The following is a 17,676-nucleotide window of genomic DNA, read 5'->3' as shown; positions in this document are numbered from 1 at the left end:
CCGGCCCCCCCCCCGGCCCCGCCCCTTACCGTGAAGGGTTTTCCTGCCAACCTGACCTGGGCTCTTTGCCTCTACTCCTGGTGATGTCTGCCCCCTTCTTTCCTGGACCTTCTGAGATGGTGAGCTATTTGTTTTAGTTTTAGTATTGTGCTTCCATTTGGACTGTACTGTTTTTAAATTTTGATTTTATTTTTTAGAACGTCTTACATGAATATTGTATTTACGCTATTTCCATCCCTCCCAGCCCCCTCCGGTTCCTCCCATGTCCCCCACACTCCTGCCTCTCAATTTCTTGTCCTCTTTTTTGATTATTATTGTTGCGTAGACACGCAAGCATATGTGTGTGTATACATAACGCACTGAGTCCATTTAGTGGTGCTCCTATGTACTTGTGTTTAGGACTGCCTACTTGGGACGAGATAACCTCTCAAGGAGCTAGTCCCTGGAGAAAATTGATTCTCCCTCCCTCAATATCCATTGATTGCCTGTCGCTCATCTTGAGGTGGGACTCTGAAATTTCCCCCATCCATCTTGGCTTGTCAACTGCCTTTGTCATTAGGCAGATCTTTTATACTACCATCCTGTAGAGACTTCAAGAGCAGAGCTTCCCTATCATGTCTACAATGCATTAACTAGCCTTTTAACTGACATGTAAACATTGTATCTGTTTAAGGGGGACCATGTAATGTTTCCATTCATGCAAAGCTCTAATGTTCAAATCAGAGCACACAAATATATCCTCTCACATACTCATTTCATTATAGTGAAATCAGTCTTTTATTATTTTTTACTAACGTATCGATTGTGCATATGAGTAGGATGCAGAGTGCTGCTTCAACACAGGAGAGCATGCAGGGTACAATGATCAAAGTGGGTGGTTGAGGTTTCCCTGCCCTCGGTGCTTCTTTATGCTCAGAATGCTTGAGCTTCTTTCTTCTACACAGAAAGACAAATTGCACACATCTTCCTGTGTAGACGCTAAGAAAGTCTATCTGAGTACAGAATAATAACTGCTAGAGGCTGGGAAGAGGGGACAAAGGGAGATTGGACAGAGTACCAAAAGAGGCAGGAATGATTCTGCTGTCCCCAGCATGGGTCACAATGGCCTGTTATGTGTTGAAGGAAGCCACTGCTGTTTTCACACAGCTCCTGTATATTCTTGCTCACCCTTGCATCCATCCTTCCTAGCCTCCTGCTCAGCCCCTCTTCCCACCATGTCTACACTCATCCTCTAGCTCTCGTCTGTCTTCCTGGTCTCCTTGCCCCGAAGTCTTACTGTTTTTCTCATGTCCCTGCTTCCCAACCTTCTTGTTCCATGAGCCTCTCATCTCCAGCTCTGCCACTGATCTTACCACATCTGGTTCTAACCCCCACCACGGCTGGGTTCTGGTTACTTGCATCTGCCCTTGCATTTCCACTTGGGGATCCATCTATCCTCACTGTGCTCATTCAAATGGTCCTCACCTTTCATCACTTCCTGTCTTTGCTGAGCTGCCTCCCCCAAGTCTTCCTGCAGCTTTCTGCCTCCTTTGAGCCCTACTTCCTTTCTGGTATTTGTCTCCATCCCTCTCCTGGTCCAGTCAGCAGTCACCATTTCTGTGACTAAGATTGCTGGGACACATGCCCAAACAGAACCAAGCAAGGGCTGCATCTTAGATCTGAGTACTTTAGTACTAGTAAAGGTCCACAGAGATTTGTCCCCAATTTTGAAACCCAGAAAGTTCTGAAAACTGAAGATTTGGTCACTTTAGTCTACAGATCTAGACTGAATGGACCAGAGACAATTTAATGTCTTTCTTTATACACTTACTGTAAAATTTTATAAATTTGTGCTGTTGCAAATTACTTCACTCGATTGCAAAATTTTGCCTAAGACAGTAAGAAATATTGTGTAACTTATAGCACATGAATCATCAACTTTCTAAAATTAGTACATAAATATGTACATATGTGCATATATCTTTATAGAGACATTTAATTTTTAATACATCTTTTTAAGGAGTTTCTGCATAGTCAGTACATATCTGTACTTGAATCATCCTCTTCAAAATCCGGTTGCCCTGTGCCATGTGTTTACCTGAGGTAGAGAAGTTCAGTGTGAACAGAATGTCTTTAATGGGGGAAAGGAAGCATCAAGCACTTCTTTCTCTGATTCCCATTTCATTTCATTCAGTCTCTAGGTTTCTTTTTTTATTTCAACAACTTTTATTTTCATCCAAATAATTCCGATTGGGTGTACAGCAGCCAGCTCTTCTTTTATAAGCTTCCACTGTTATTTCATGATGTTCTTTCGTGGTCATTGAGGACTTTAAGTACATGGATTTTTTTTAAAGCTGTATTATCCCTTATTTCTTCAAATATGATTTCTCCCTTTGTTTGGCCCTGGACATGTTTGTGAAGTTAGAGAAATCCTCTTCCTGCCTTTGGCCCTCTCACGTGTGTCCACACAGCCAGTCTGAACTGTAGCTCACGTTAATATTGCAGGCAATTTTGTCTTGTGGATGATCCAGTTCTAAGCCCATGCCCCATTTATAGCGATTCCACACCACTTTCTTGCTGGTTATAAGCAGAGTTTTAATGAAATCTCAACTTTGGGTGGGCAGGCAGAGCCGTTCTGTTCTGGTCCACTGCACGTGCTCAGTCCCAGCACCTCACTTTGAGGGTCCCAATCTCTACTGGCCCAGGGCAGCCTTCTTCTCAAGCTATGCTTGAACCTATGATTACTTCTCCAGTTCCAGCTCCCTACAGATCAAGTGGCTTTAGCTCCCCCTAAAATAATAGTTGCTTTTCCTCTTTTCATGTTCTATTGAGACTTTTATTTCCCATGACATAAAGGTTTAAATACAGTTGCAACCCTTTCCCTTCTTTGGAAAAGAGTTCAATATGGAAGCATATGGGGGATTTGTTCTCAGTGGAGGGGGACACTTTTCAAGAAGTCGGACAAGAAGGTAGCATCGATTGCTAAGTTTGTGTCCTATCAAAAAAGGAACATGAGAGGACACACACAGCAGAGGTAGGGAATCACAAAGTGAAGAGATGTACCTGTGAGGAGAGACTGAGATAGAAGAGGCAGCACTGTCAACAAGGACTCTAATTTTAAGATCAGCTGATAAATGTTAAGTAACAGTCCTGACCTTTCTATTTGGTCTTCGGCATCCATGACACAGGAATCATCACTGAGTTTCTAAGAACCAGGTGTGATGAGGTTAAAAAAATAGCCTAAGGACACCAGACCCTGAAGATGCAATAGAGGTGACAGGGGCCTGAGGTGCCGCACATTTAAGGAACACTGCAGGTGGTTGGGTTGCACTTATGCCATGACTCATCCTTCTGATGATGTGGTTAGCCTGTCAAAGTATGTCACTTTTTTTTCTATAAAAAGATGCCACTTTTCATAGTGTTCTCAGCATGTAACAAGATGGCTAATTGGATCCACCTGGGTTATTTACTGCATTTATTCTACTTGAAAAAGTTCTTTTTTTAATTTGGATATTATTATAAGAATGAATTAAATATTTGCCAAGTAAATTGATCACCCTATTGATTATTGATCTAATAATCAATATACAGCTTATTAATGGGCACCATAATTCGAACTCTTGAATTCGCAAGTTTACCTATATGACTGTCTTGATGTTAATTACCACTTCATCCTTTAGAAGAAGTTAGTAGCATCATAACAAATGGCTTGAGAAAAAGGTTTTCTGTTTGGAGCCAGAGATTCTTCATCATTCGTCATCTGTCATTTCTTACTATGTTTGATTGTGGCCTCTCTGGGGGACATTGGCTTGGTCATTACTTGTAACTCTGTCTCTTATTTTGTGGGGGAAAGTAGGGACTGGGGATGCCCATTCTAAGCAAATGCTGTACCACCCAGCTACAACCCCAGTTCATTTCTCTTATTCACAGTATGTCTTAGACATTCTGTCTCCACCACATAGGCTAAAAATAGTATATGGTGATTGCTGTAGACATTTCTGCTCTTAATTCTCTTTTATGTAAATGAATGATATATTTCAACTTGTAGATGATACAGGTTCTTTTCAATTCTGCCTCAGCATCACTGCCCAAATATTTCCTAAAGAACTGCAACTTCTGTCTAAGGGCTTGAGAGGAGAGTTTTTTATGTAAATGTCCTTATAGGCAGGAAATGGATAATAATTGATAGAGTGTTGCTGAAAGCCTGTGTTCCCTTATTCAAGCCACTTCTTTTATGGCCATTTCCTCTTTCCCATTTTCAAATGTTGCTCTTACTGTAATAACTAAAGCTAAAATTATCTACTGAGAAAAGCAAGTTGTCCTCCCTAAGAGCACAGGCTTCACAAATGTTATGTTGTTTGCCTCTTGTAATGTATGAATTGTAAGCTTTGAAAATGGTAACGAATGAAGAAATTACCTGTGATCAGACCTGATACTCAGACTAGTGTGGGCCAGTGAGTTTAACCTAAATATAACCTTCTGGAAAGTTAGAAGAGGTTTACCTTCCTCTTCTCTTCATAGTGGGTGAACTTAAGAAAAATAAAATAAAGAAAAAAAGAAAAATTAGCATTAAACAATGAAGCATTGAGGTAAGCAAAATAGGAAAAGGAATTACCTCCCTGTTCTCATACATACATACACACATCGCTTGGATCTGCAAAGTGCTTTGAATATGGTGATCAGTTTGGGGAAACAATGCCTTTAAAATATGAGCATGAAGTTTCTGTCTGCACCAAACCCACACTGACATCGTGTGAAACATGTCTATGCCCAAGTTTGGCCTGTTTCTGACACGGGTCATCACTGAAGGATGTGACTCTCCCCACTCCCATAGGTAGACTCTGGTATTTGTTGCTCACTTAAAGAAATATCACTGCTATCCCTGAAAATTTTATGTTTAAGTGACTATTTTTTTAGGCATATGCTACATGCTAGAAGCAAAACTTTCTTAGCCACTGGAACAGTCAAAATTAATAATTAATTTCTTTCTACTAGACAAAGCACAGTATACTATGAAAAATAAAATGAATTAGAATGCAGTGTTGTAAATATCACAACGGAAGTATGTGCATGGTGGTTGCAAAGACCACTCAGAATATGGAATAGTCTTGGTTTGGTAGGGTGAATAAGATTTTCCTAGAAATTACTTCAGAAATGAATGTCAAATAAAGAGGAAGTAGGAAAGGAGAAAAATCCCATTTTTAATAAATGCATGCTAAAATCTCAGCATCTTACTACTATAAAATTCAGACTGCCAGGAACGTTTTCCTGACCGAAGACAAGATAACCATAGAAAGGCAAGGAGAGACTGACCAGTGGCTCTGCTGGATCTGAAATCACTTTGAACAATTTTAATGACTCATTTTCAAGACTATAAGGCTGTCATTGAGAGCTGTGCCATTTTACCTTCTCTTTCAAAGACATTTGGATTACTTCCAGTTTGGGACTATGGTGAATACTACTTCGAGCACGCATGTGTATGTAGGCCTGTGGCCATTCACCTGGAAGAAAGGCCATTGACTCAGGCAGCTTGCAAAGCTTTAGTTCAGTAGATGAACTCAAAGCACTTGTCACTTTTCCAAAGCAGGTGTTCTGACTTGGTACTCCCAGAAGTGTATCAGAGCTTGCATAGCTGCATATTCATGAAATTATGTATCATTGTCTTTAAATTATACCCATAGAAGTAATCAGTAATGGTATCTTATCTTATTGTAGTTTAAATTGCGTTTCTCTGGTTACAGATTAGATTTTTAAAATTCTTTTTATTGTTCGAGAATTTCATATGTGCATATGTGTTTTGTTCAAATCTACCCCCTTCCTCTCTCTAATTCCTCCCCTATCTCTACAGGACTTTTCCCTCTCAACTTATGTGCTTTATTCTTAAACCCACTGATCTCACTTAATGCTGTGTACGTGTGCATGGGTATGGGACCATCCACTGGAGCATGTGTAGCTCCCCAGAATCATATCCCAAAGAAAACTGACTCCCTCCCCCTTCAGCCATCATTTGCCAATAGTTCCCCAGCTAAGAGTGGGGCTTCATGAACCCCTCTCCCTCTCATGCTGGGATTTTGGCTGATTTGACCTTGAGCAGGTCTTGAGCATGTAGTCACAGCCTCTGTGAGTTCACGTGTGCAATGGTCCTGTCATGCCTGGCAAATACTGCCTTGTGGCAGATGTCTACTAGCTCTAGCTCTTATAAATCTTTCAGCCCCATCTTCCACTATGATCTCTGAGCATTTGGGGCAGGAGGAGTATGATATAGGTGTCCCTTTTAGAGCAGAGAATTTCATAGTCTTTTATTCTCTGCAAGTTGATAGGCCTCTGAATTAAGCACTATTACAAAATGAAGCTTCTCTGATGAGGGTTAAAAGATGTCCTAATCTAGGGGTCTAAGTGTAAGAACTTAGAGGAAAACTTATTACCATGTCCATTTAGCAGAATAATAGCACTGGGTTCTCCTGCATGACTTAGGCGCCATGAGTTTTTGTCGCAGGTAACAGTACCAGGTATGAGCTCCATTTTGTGGAGCAGGCCTTAAATTCAATGAGAAAGTGATTGGCTATTCTCATAACATTTGTGCCATTATTGCACCAGGATGCATATCTTGCCAGGGCAATCATTATTGCAACTCAAATAGATAAGATTGTTGATAACTTTTCTCCCCCAGCAGCATGCATAGAACCTTCCTCACTATGAAAGCTATCCAATAGTGATGAAGCTTTCAGGTTGGTACCAGCTTGATTTCCCCATGTTGTATGACTCAGGTATCAGCAATAGAGTCTTCCCATCCAGTTCTGGAGGCTTGGGTACAAGTTAGTACCAAATTAATACCTTTTCAGATTCTTTTAGTCAATTGCCTATCTTCCTCTGTTTTGTGCCTATTCAAACCTCTCATCCATTTTCTTTTACTGTTCATCTGTTTTTGTACTGATTTCTACAACATTTGAACATTATGAGCTTTGCAAATGTCTTCTACCGTGCAACTTGCCTCCACATTCCTTTTCTGATTGATTAAATTTGTTCTTGGACAATTTCATACCTGTATATAATGCATTCTGATTATTCTCATCCTCCATGCTATTATCACCTTACCATCACCACCATCTCCTACTCCTCCCAAGAGGACCCTTTCCTACCATTGGAAGTCCTTGGAAGTCCCTGCAGACTTTCTCTTTCTACATTTTTCATAGGAATAGAATCATACCGTGTGAAATCTTTTCTGTCTGACATTTTCTATCAACATGTTTTCAAAGTCATCCATGTGGTAGCATTTATGACTGACTTTTATTACTAAATCATCTTCTAGAATACCAGTATGTTTTGTGTGTGTGTGTGTGTGTGTGTGTGTGTGTGTGTGTGTGTTTTGGGTTTTGTTTTTAATTTTGTGACCCAGTAATTTTAAACCAGGGCATCATGTGATCATGGGTTTGCAACTATCCATTAGAGCCTGGTGGGATCACATTAGGTACATAACTGAAGACAATGATTGCTTCCCCCAGAATCCATCAGTAGTCAGTAGTTCTCAGGAAGTAGGAAGGAACCAGGAGGCCTCCTCAGTCCATGATTGACTGTTGACTGGCCCTGTCTTGTGCAGATTCAGCTTGGGTAATCACAGCTGCTATGAGATCATGTTTGCAATGGCCTGAAGGTGGCATTCACGGTTTTCTCCCTGTCTTCTGGTTCTTACGTTCCATCTGCTCCTTCTTCTGTCATGTTCACTGAGCCCTAGGGAAGCACTCAGCTGTCATTTATTCTCCATACCTTGAGTAAGCCGTATCTGTCCCTGTAGTGTTACTGGTCTCTGAGTTCACACCATTGCTGTAAATCAAGAAGCTTCTCTGATTAAGGCTAAGGATAGCATTGTCTCTCTGGTCCCAGTGCTCACCCTTCGCATTTTCTTTTTCTTAAATATTTTATTTATTTATTTTTATTTAATGTATGTGAGTATTCCTTTATGTGTGTAAGTGCACCCATGTCATGCAATGCCCTCAGAGGTTAGAAGAAGGCATTGGATTCCCCTGGAACTGAAGTTATGGACGGGTGTTAGCTGCCATGTGAGTGCTGGGAATCAAACCTGGGTCTTCTGTAAGACCAGTTAGTGCTCTTAATTGCAGAGCCATCTTTCCAGCCCTCCTTCACATTTTCTTAATGATAACTTTTTTAAAAATATTTTTATTGAGATATTGTGCATTTCATATAATAGATCTTACTCAAATTTAGACTATTTTTAATGAAAGGTATTTGTTTACTTATTTGTTTGTTTGTTTGGTCTTTTTGAAACAAGGTCTCCCTGTACCCCCAGCTGACTTGGTATTCACTATGTAGACTGCCTCTGCCTCCAGAGTACTGGGATTAAAGGCATGCGCCACCACGCCCAGCTTGAAAACTTGAAAGTTCTTCATTTAATATAACCTAAGATTTTCTTCATGAGTAGTGCTTTTGTCTAGCTTTTGTTAGTTTGTTTTTTTCCTTTGGTGTAGTCCTTAAGATTTTTACCCCCAAAGTCATAAAAAAAAATACCATCTTCCAGAAACTGTGACTTCCCCTCCCATGTTTTGATCTATGTTCTGCCTAGAACTGACTACCACCTCCTCTCTTTCATGCAGCATCACTAGCAAAACTCAAATGTTCCTGTTGTGCCCATCTTTTTCCAAACTTTCTATCCCACTCTGTTGGTCTGTTTTTCTGTCTTTCCTGAACTATCACACTGCCTGCATTATGTCATTCTATTAAGTCTTGATACACAGATAAAAAATCCTCTTGCCTTTTTCCCCTTCTCCCAGAATGACTCAGCCTCTTTGTGTCCTTTTGCTTTGACAATTAGCCTGCGCATTCCAGCATACATCTATGCATGATTCACATATATTTAACGAAATTACTTTGAATGTGGAGATCAGTCTGAGGAAAGAGCATTTTAATAATATTGTCCACTCTTTATTTGCATAATTAATTTCTCTCAATAACAACACATACCTTACAGAAACACCTTGTACGTGTTGGGGGCTTATCCCTAAATAGGTGTTGTTGCTGCTACTGTAAAATGTATTCTCTAGTTATTTCACCTCCTAATTCTTTGCTGTTTATATATAACTGGCTTTATAGAAAAATCTTGCTTAACCCATTAGTAACTTATCCTGGCTGTTTCATATCTGCAGTCATCATTCATAAATAGTGCCATTTTATTCCTTCTGTTCTGATATTTGCGACTCTGCTTTGCTCTCCTTGCTGAGCTCCATTGGCCCAGTCTTCCAGGGCAACATTGAACCAATACAATAATAGTGAATATCACTGTCCTGCTCCATCTCAAAAAGAAACCCTTCAGAAACATATCCTTGGTTATGCCATGAGGTTCTACAGTATTAAAGCAAGTAAATTGCCTTCTTTTTTGTTTGCATAGCTACTTTAATGTCAGGATCCAGAAGTTCCTCCCCTTGAGCTCCTCTTGTAAGCAAAGTCACAGCCAAGTGACAAATAGGGAGAAGATATGTGTGAGTTATAGCAAAAGGGCTGACTGCCCCAAAGAATTCCAGTCACGTTGCCAGATGCTGCTTTCTCACACACAGTTCCAAACACTATGTTCCAAGCCCTGCTGTCAGGAACGGAAGTCCCACCAGTCCCTAAGCATAGATGTTAGTTTTTCATCCAATATATTCCTTTGAAAGGACTAGCTTTTCTTCTACGGATAGAGTCTCTTTAATGTTTTATAATAAAATACTATTTTTTCAACAAATCGATATGAGAATATGAGGTAGCTGAGAATTTTAAAGCATATTTTAAAAACCAAAATGCTTGCTTAAAGGAATACAAAAACCTAGGAAGGGGCTGGAGAGATGGCTCAGCAGTTAAGAGCACAGGTTGCTCTTGCAGAGGACTGGGGTTTGGTTCCCAGCATCCATCTGGAAGCTAGCAACCCTCTGTAATTCCAGCACCAGAGGATCTAACATCTTATTCTGGCCTCTATAGGCAAAACACACATGTAGTGCACTTATATACATGCAGGCAAAACATTCATACATAGAAAATACAAATAAATTTAGAAACTTAGAAATCCCTAGCCTGATCCATGTCAGGACCTTTTACGATACCATACTTAATTTTTTTTGGTGGGGGGGTATTGATTCTTTTGTGTATTTCATACAGAGCAACTCAAACAATCTTGATCATCTTTATACCCCCAACCCCACTGACACCCTCCCATATCCCCTCTCTTCCACCGGAGCCCATATACCTAGTCATCCCTGTTAAAGCCCACTGGGTTATCAGTGTCCCCAACCTTCGCCAGTGCAAGTCCATCCACTAAGTCTAGTCAGCCTATCTAGAGTCCCTTGTTTTAGGAAGAGCAGCTCTTCTTCATCTACCAGCTATCAGTTGCCAACATTCCTTCAGATAAGATTGAGGTCTGCTGTTCATTTCCCCAGGTTTATGCTCGGTTGTCTGCCTGAGTTTGCATGGGACTCATGTATGCTGACACCATGCCATAGAATCATGTGAGCAGGTTCCTGGGAGCTTGTAGGACTCCACTTCCCTATGGTCATGCACCTCCTCCCTGGCTCTTACAGTCTTTCTGCCCCCTCTTCCGTGATGCAACCTCTACACCTAAGGCTCATGGAACATAGAACAGGGATAATGAAGAGGACACAAATGAATTTCTCCATTCTTAATAATGAAGCTCCTCATGCAGCAGAGGGCCAGGAACACAAAAGGTCACAAATAGCCAAAGTGTAGAGATCAAGAGTCTGCTGAATGCTGGTCCTTTGACAGGACCCCTTTATTAAACTCCTCCCACCCAAGGCTCAATTTTTTTTTTAATTTAAGAAAGTACAAGTGAATTAAGGTGATAAAGGAAGAATCTGGAAGAGGGGAAAAGCAAGGCAGCGAGAGATCAAGAAACTAGTGAAGAAAGCTTCCAACCTGGGAAGGTGGTGGGATTAGTCAACCACTTCAAGGGACCATTACGGTAGCAAAAAAGACATTACTGGTCTTGAGAATTCCAGTGGAGCAGCAAGGTCAAGACTGGAAGTTGCAGATTAAAGGACCAAAGGGTAGGAAGATCGGGAAACAATGGCTTGTATGGTTCTTCTGAGAAATGTAATTATGAGGGGGAAAGAATGTGTCACAGTTCCACAGACAAGTAGATATAACTGGATTTGGGCTGGTTTGTTTACTTGCTTTAAAGATAAGACCTGATTATTTTTCTGGTTGGTTTACTTGTTTGTGATGCTAGAGATTGAACCTAGACCTCACATGCTAGACAAGCGCTCTGCCTCTAAGCTCTACCTCTAAGCTCTACCTCTAAGCTACCTCCAGCCTCCGAGAGACCTGACTGAATAAGATTAATATGGTGGGAAAAGGAATCCAATGAAAGAAAAAGATATTGGGAAAAAAACACAATTTTTTTTCAGAAAAAAAGGCAATAATTAATGTAGAGAATGTCTGAGAAACTGAAGTGGGGTGTAGAATGCCAACAGAAGACATCACTGTGCGCAAGAAAGGAGCCCTTCGTCCTCTGGGCAGCATAAAAATAGCATCACTAGGCCTGGCTGCTGACTACAGTTTCCACACAACTCAGTACAAGCAGAGTACATCCTGACCAGATGCATACAGGAGTCTTAGATGCAGAAATCTGTAAATCAACTTGTCAAGTAAGGCAATCAATCGGACTTTGAAGAACTAAAGAAGAGCAAAGGTGGCACCTTCTCTCTTCTCCATGTTTCCCATGCCAAGGGTTGATCTTGTCTGTCACGTTCACACCCTTCGCATGTTCCTCTCTCTTCCACCCACTCACTGTGCATTCTCTGTGTTGCTAAAATTCCTTCTTTGTAAAGGGGAATGTAAACATCTGCCCCCTCCTCACTTGGTCCCAACCTGCACTCTGGTAAACCAGTGAGTTAATTAGGCTTACTTACAGAGCAGTGTGTAAGGGTTTACTCACGGGCATATGGGTGCCACACTGGAAAGTCTCCACCCAAGCATGGATGATGGCTTTCCCATAGCCACACAAAATGGCAAGAGAGCCCTTCCCCTAGTCTTCACCAGCCTATATACTCTAACTTGTCCCCCAGGCCACATGCAATTAAGACCAATTTGCTAGTCAGAGGTTGGGAAATGTGACTCAACTCTCAGTAAAGGTCCCAGGACTCTCTCTGCCCCTCCTTCCTTGCAGTGGGAGGAGCGTCAACAGTCAACAAGCACAGCTTTGATGATCTTAGGCAAGCCGGTACAGCTAAGCTCAGGAAGATGGTCTCCTTCTGTTAGAGGACAGTTCTGTACAACACTCTGAGTTCACCATCCTCAGGAAAACTTCAGAAAGAAGGTAGGCTCACAAATCATGCTGAACCAGATAGGTGTTTAAACACTAAGATACAGCCAGGCATGACTGGGCAGGTTTATAATCTCAGCACCAAGGAAGCTAACACAGGATTGTGAGTTTGTGACCACTCTTGGCTCAGGGGCTGGCTTTTAGAGACGCTTATTCTTCCCAGAAATACGGCAGTTTCCAGTTGATGGACTTAGCAAGTGTGAACTTCCCAGAGAGGTGCTGCATCCAACTCAAACATCCACACACCAGAGCTCTTAGAGGGGACAGATATCTAGTACCTATCTTATTGATTGGTAACTGAGTGTGGCACAGTGTAGGTGACCAGCTACTATTTCCTGGGTGTTAAATAAGCATTTTCTAGGTACTCCAATTAGTTAACTCTTCAAAGTAATCTTGTAATCTGGGACAAGTTAATCTCTAAGCATTTATTAGTACTTCCTCATTTGACAAATGCGGTAACCACACCATAAGCTTTACATGAAGCAAGAAAATATAGAAAACACTCTGGATATAACAAATATTCAATAAATGGTGGCTCTGATTACTCTTAGTTAAAGTACGTGTCTGAGACTTGGTTTGCAGTTTCTACAAGCCTTCTGCAACTGCACTGCCTTCCTCAGTGGTGATATCACTTGAACTGAGTTGAGAAGCACTATAAGGATCACATACTAGGAAATGGGCTTCTTGGCCATTCACTCCATGTTCCCTCAGGGTTGTAGAGCATTGTCTCTGGCAGTGTGGGGAGAGAACACAGGGCTGAGAGAGCACAGGTTTCCTTTGATTTTGTGCAGAACGACTCTTGGCCAAAAATCAAAACAGAGGTACTCGTGTATGTCCAGCGATTCTTACAGTACAAACCTAAAAGATCATTCTCACCTATCACTTCTTGGTAGCCCAGGAAAAATGTTGATAGGCAACAAAAAGCATCATTGGGCAGCAGTCCAGCTGGCTCCTAAAGACAGCCACAGAGTCATTTTGTAATGCCTGACTGAAGAGAGGATGGCCGTTTCCTTTCACAAGCCCAAACCACCTCCTCCGTGCTGTGAGTCTGGCTTGGGGCCCCATGGAAATGGCTGTAGAAATTACCAGCGCTGCTTTGATGTCGAGCCTTTGCTTTTAAAACCCCCAAGTTTCAATAAAACTGCCTCTCTTGACGTCCACACACAGCAGAACCATAGACAGCAGAATATGCCACCCACAGCGTCCCAGTGGCTCTTCAGTATGTGCCAAATGCAGCAGGGCTTCTTAATTATTATTTAAATTTCATAACAACAGAGAAGAATGACAACTGGAGTACATGGAACGCTGAATATTTTCTCATCAGAATTAAACACAAGCCTGTAACATTGGAAAGGTCAAATTTTGAAAGGAGAGCTTTCCTTTTCACCCCCAATGAGAATTTATTTCTAAAAAATTATTGAGCATCACGTAATATCAGACACAAAGTAAACAACAGGGATTTAGGAGTCAGAGAAGAAGAGTGAGAAATGGATTTCACTCATTACTTTCTTTCCATATCAAGGTTATGCTTGACCTGTCTTCAGGAAACCGCCGTTGTAGGGTGGGGAGTGGAGAGTTCCGAGACATGAAATTGGCTGTTGGGTTCTTTGGCCATCCTTGCTAGGTGAAACTCACTTTTTTCTGAGGAAGAAGAAATCATGCCAAACATCTTGTCAGTGGTAGTAAGTGCTCGTCTCCTCAGCTTCCAGGTAAGCCTACCTCTGAGAGACTGTGGCCTGGTTGTGTCTGTCCCTCAAAGGGCTCACAGTTCTCTTCAAGGTTAACTCAGAAGGAAGCAAAATGTTGCACCTTTGCAGAATTTTATGCTGGCTCTGCTTTCTGTTTTAAGCGCTGAACCATCCCTCCTAATCATTCAGAAGACATTGTTACCAGATTGTAAGGACATTTCCATTGCTTATGCAGCATTTACAACCCTCTTTCAACTTTCAGAAGAGATTGAAGGCTGCCTAAAATCAAAACCGTATCTATCATCTGACTCTTAAAATACAGAACATGAAGAAGCAGGATTCATTATGGCCTCTTTCATTTCTTTCATGGAAGTCCCATAAAAATTACAACCTATACTGAAGTGCATCTCGCTCCCATGTTACACAGAGCTTCCCTCTAAAGCATGCTTCTATCTTGTATTGAGATTGCCTACGTGCCAGGGTTTACTGGGGTTCAGCATTCTCAGCCCCTAATATGTACACAGTGAGAGTAGACTGGCCTAGGATACGTATCCCATAACCCTGCCTTAACTAAGAGGAAGCTAAGGTTTAAAGAGGTGAAGTGGCTTCTTGAGATCACACAGCTCTTGAGAGGCAAAGAGCATTCTAATCCAGGTCAGACAGTCTCTGGAGAGCTTCATTTCTGATGAATAGTTTGAAATAGTAGGTCACATCCTATTAACGGACCAGGAAATGATTTGTGATTGCTTTTCAAGTGAGTAAGACAGAATAGCAATCATCAGAGTTCAGCCCAGACAGGAAAAGTTAAGTGATAGCTCAAGAAATTTATATTTATTGTTAATGTATGAGTGTGGGTGTGATGTATGGATATGTGGTGGTGTGCAGTATGCACGATTGTGTGGGCATGTGAGTGTGCGAGCCTCTGAGGGTGGCTCTGCATATTGGTATGTGGAAGAGGGATCCATAGGTTTGTCAGGTTAGATGTGAATGGATGTATATGGGGGTGAGTGCTGGATCATAATACAAACTCTATTCCTAGCTGTGATTTACTGTCTTTAAAAACTTTCAAGGTCTCAGGATACATTGACTCTCGTTCCTGTCCCAAGCACAAGAGGAAAACTAGTTTTTATAAATGTGCTTTCTGTAGAAAACTTTGCAAAGAAGAAGTAAGGAGATTTTAAGATCTATGACTCACTTGTCCCCCTGTGTGAGGAGGTGTAATAAGCAGAGAAAATCTTCCTAACATCAGCGGGGGTCTGACTGGAGTTTGCCTGTATCCTGATAGTAAGTCATTTACCCACCACCTGCAGCAAGCACAGAGAAAATATTTTGCTTTTGTAAGAACAAAAACCTGTGGGTAGAAAAACATTTGGGGACCGTGCTTCGGATTGGCCTCCTCAACCAGAAAAGCTCCAGAAGATGCATCTGCAAGAGCCTCAGACTGTTCATTGACAATGTTGTACCTGGAGAAGACAAGCTGCTGTTACACACTTGCTGGACCTCTAGGGTCATCAGGACTAGAAGACTAAAGTTCACATAATCCACTCATCCTCTTGGATGATATCACTGCCTGCTTAGCATGCACTTCTGATTCAGACAACACTAGAGTCCACTTTCAAACACCTGCCTTTTAACAAATGCATCTTTTGTAGACAAGGAGTGCCCACAGGGAAGTCTCCCAAAACGTTTGTGGGAAATCACGTTTCTGCAAGACAGCATCTATTAGAGAGCACAGGTGGACAAAGCATTTCCCCAGACCCAGAGTATAAGCATCTTCATTCCCCCATCTTTACATAGAAATCATAACACTAATTAGTGCCTTTGCCTTTAGCATTCAATAAAATAATTAGGAAACAGCCAGCACAAAGTAGGTGATGCTCCAGAAGACGTCTTCTGCTATATCTTTCTGCTTTATTAAAAACAATTGTTCTGGGGCTGGAGAGATGACTCAGCAGTTAAGAGAACTGACTGCTCTTGCAGAAGACCTGGGTTCAGTTCCTAGCACCCACAAAGTGGATACACAGTGGATATCAAAACCCCCTTAACTCAAGTTCCAGGTTGAACTCTTGCTGTTTGTGTGTTATACTTCCTGACCCCCCCTAAAATCTTTTTAATTTGTCTTCATAAATTGCTACCATTCTCTAAAAGACAGATTTCAGATCCAACTGATCCCCTGATAGCATAGTGATTACTAGAGCCTCTAGGACCAGAAGGCTAAACCACGCCTTCCCCTAGGTCACATTTTCTAGGTGACAACCCAAAGAAAGATGCTTAACTTATCCAAAACACAAAGAATGATGTAATACCACCCATGCTATGGGTGCATGAAGGATTAACTGAGATAATCATGCAAAAGATGCTGGCTCAAGTACACTCAATCAGTGTGAGAGGTATTACTGGAGTTATCACTCCTTATTTTAATGTAGTTTAGTATAGCTCTCAAACTCATATTTAATTGATCCCTTGGTATTTTATCTTATGTTACCTCAAATCTTTCTTATAAACAGATTAATGACTACACAAATCAATTTATTTGATCCTATTCAAATAAATTGAATGGTTTAATAGTCATGGTTTTAATTTTCTGTCTTAAACAGTCAAACTTTTGACTTCACACAAAAGTTGGACAATTCATTTGGCTGTTATTACAATGACCTTCCTGAAATAAAAATTCAAAATGAGTCTTCATCCCATCCTTGGTATAGATGGTGTTAGATCTGACTGTAGTTACTTAAAATGTTATCATTCCAGGTTGGTGAACTAAGAATAATACCAGAAGACAGCTCAGGGGGTTCTTACAGCATTAAATGGACACCACAAGCAGTCTTGGCCACATTCACACGTGGGCTCTCTTATGTAAGATTTTTATGTCTCCCTCTCATCACCTTACATGTAGATTTTGCACTGATTGATGGCAGTATGGTCACTCCTCTGTGCCCAAGGGGGTATTTTCCCTGCGGGAATCTCACCAAGTGCTTGCCCCGATCTTTTCACTGTGATGGTGTGGATGACTGTGGGAATGGCGCTGACGAAGACAACTGTGGTGAGTCCCCTATTCTGTTCCATACACCTACCTTACTGCATGGATTCCCCCAAACTGTGGGTCAGCCAATGAGTGAGGGTAAAGAACTGCAAGAGGTGATCTGGTGGGATGCCAGTGATCATTGACCATTCATTTGTCATAATGACCTGAATTAGAGAGCTTGTTGAAATCAGAAAGATGGCTCCACAAAATTGAAACCATGTTCTAAAATCCATTTGGGTTCTCATATTTTAATTTTAAGAGGTTTCCTTTGACTATCTCCCTGTGGCCGGTAACTTTGTTCAGTTTTAAGAATATTCATAAAATGTCACTGGGCTCACCTAGAAAATTAATGAATTAAGCAGGCCAATATTGAGTGTCAACTATACACCAGGACATTTCTAAATCACTGGGCACAGTAGGGTTAAAGGACACGAAGACCTTGACCTTGAAGCTCACAGGACAATGTGAACTAAGAAGAGAATAACTGCACAGAAATACAGTACATCCAGAGAGTGATAAGGACCATGAGGATGTTTTTTTGTTTTAAGAGAGATTAAAAACAATTTGGAAGACTACTTTAAGGCTACAGAGAAAACAATTTTTTTTAAATGGAGACATTTGAACTGAGAACAAAATGAATGAAAGAAAAGGAAGGAAAGAAA

The 17,676-nt window shown here is 41.2% G+C and overlaps 1 protein-coding gene across 1 annotated transcript in view; it reads left to right on the top strand.

The window, feature by feature from the left end:
• Rxfp2 (relaxin family peptide receptor 2) overlaps positions 1-17,676 on the top strand; it is a 62,037-nt gene that overhangs the window by 3,394 nt on the left and 40,967 nt on the right. Inside the window, exon 2 of the mRNA XM_008825035.3 lies at positions 16,886-17,032. Coding sequence (XP_008823257.1) covers positions 16,886-17,032 — 147 coding nt within the window. The remainder of the gene's footprint in view (positions 1-16,885; positions 17,033-17,676) is intronic.

Source organism: Nannospalax galili, unplaced genomic scaffold (genome assembly GCF_000622305.1).
Source record: "Nannospalax galili isolate Female #2095 unplaced genomic scaffold, S.galili_v1.0 scaffold768, whole genome shotgun sequence".
Taxonomy (NCBI): domain Eukaryota; kingdom Metazoa; phylum Chordata; class Mammalia; order Rodentia; family Spalacidae; genus Nannospalax; species Nannospalax galili.
The sequence above is the reverse complement of the archived record's forward strand: the minus strand, read 5'-3'. Positions and strand labels throughout refer to the sequence as shown.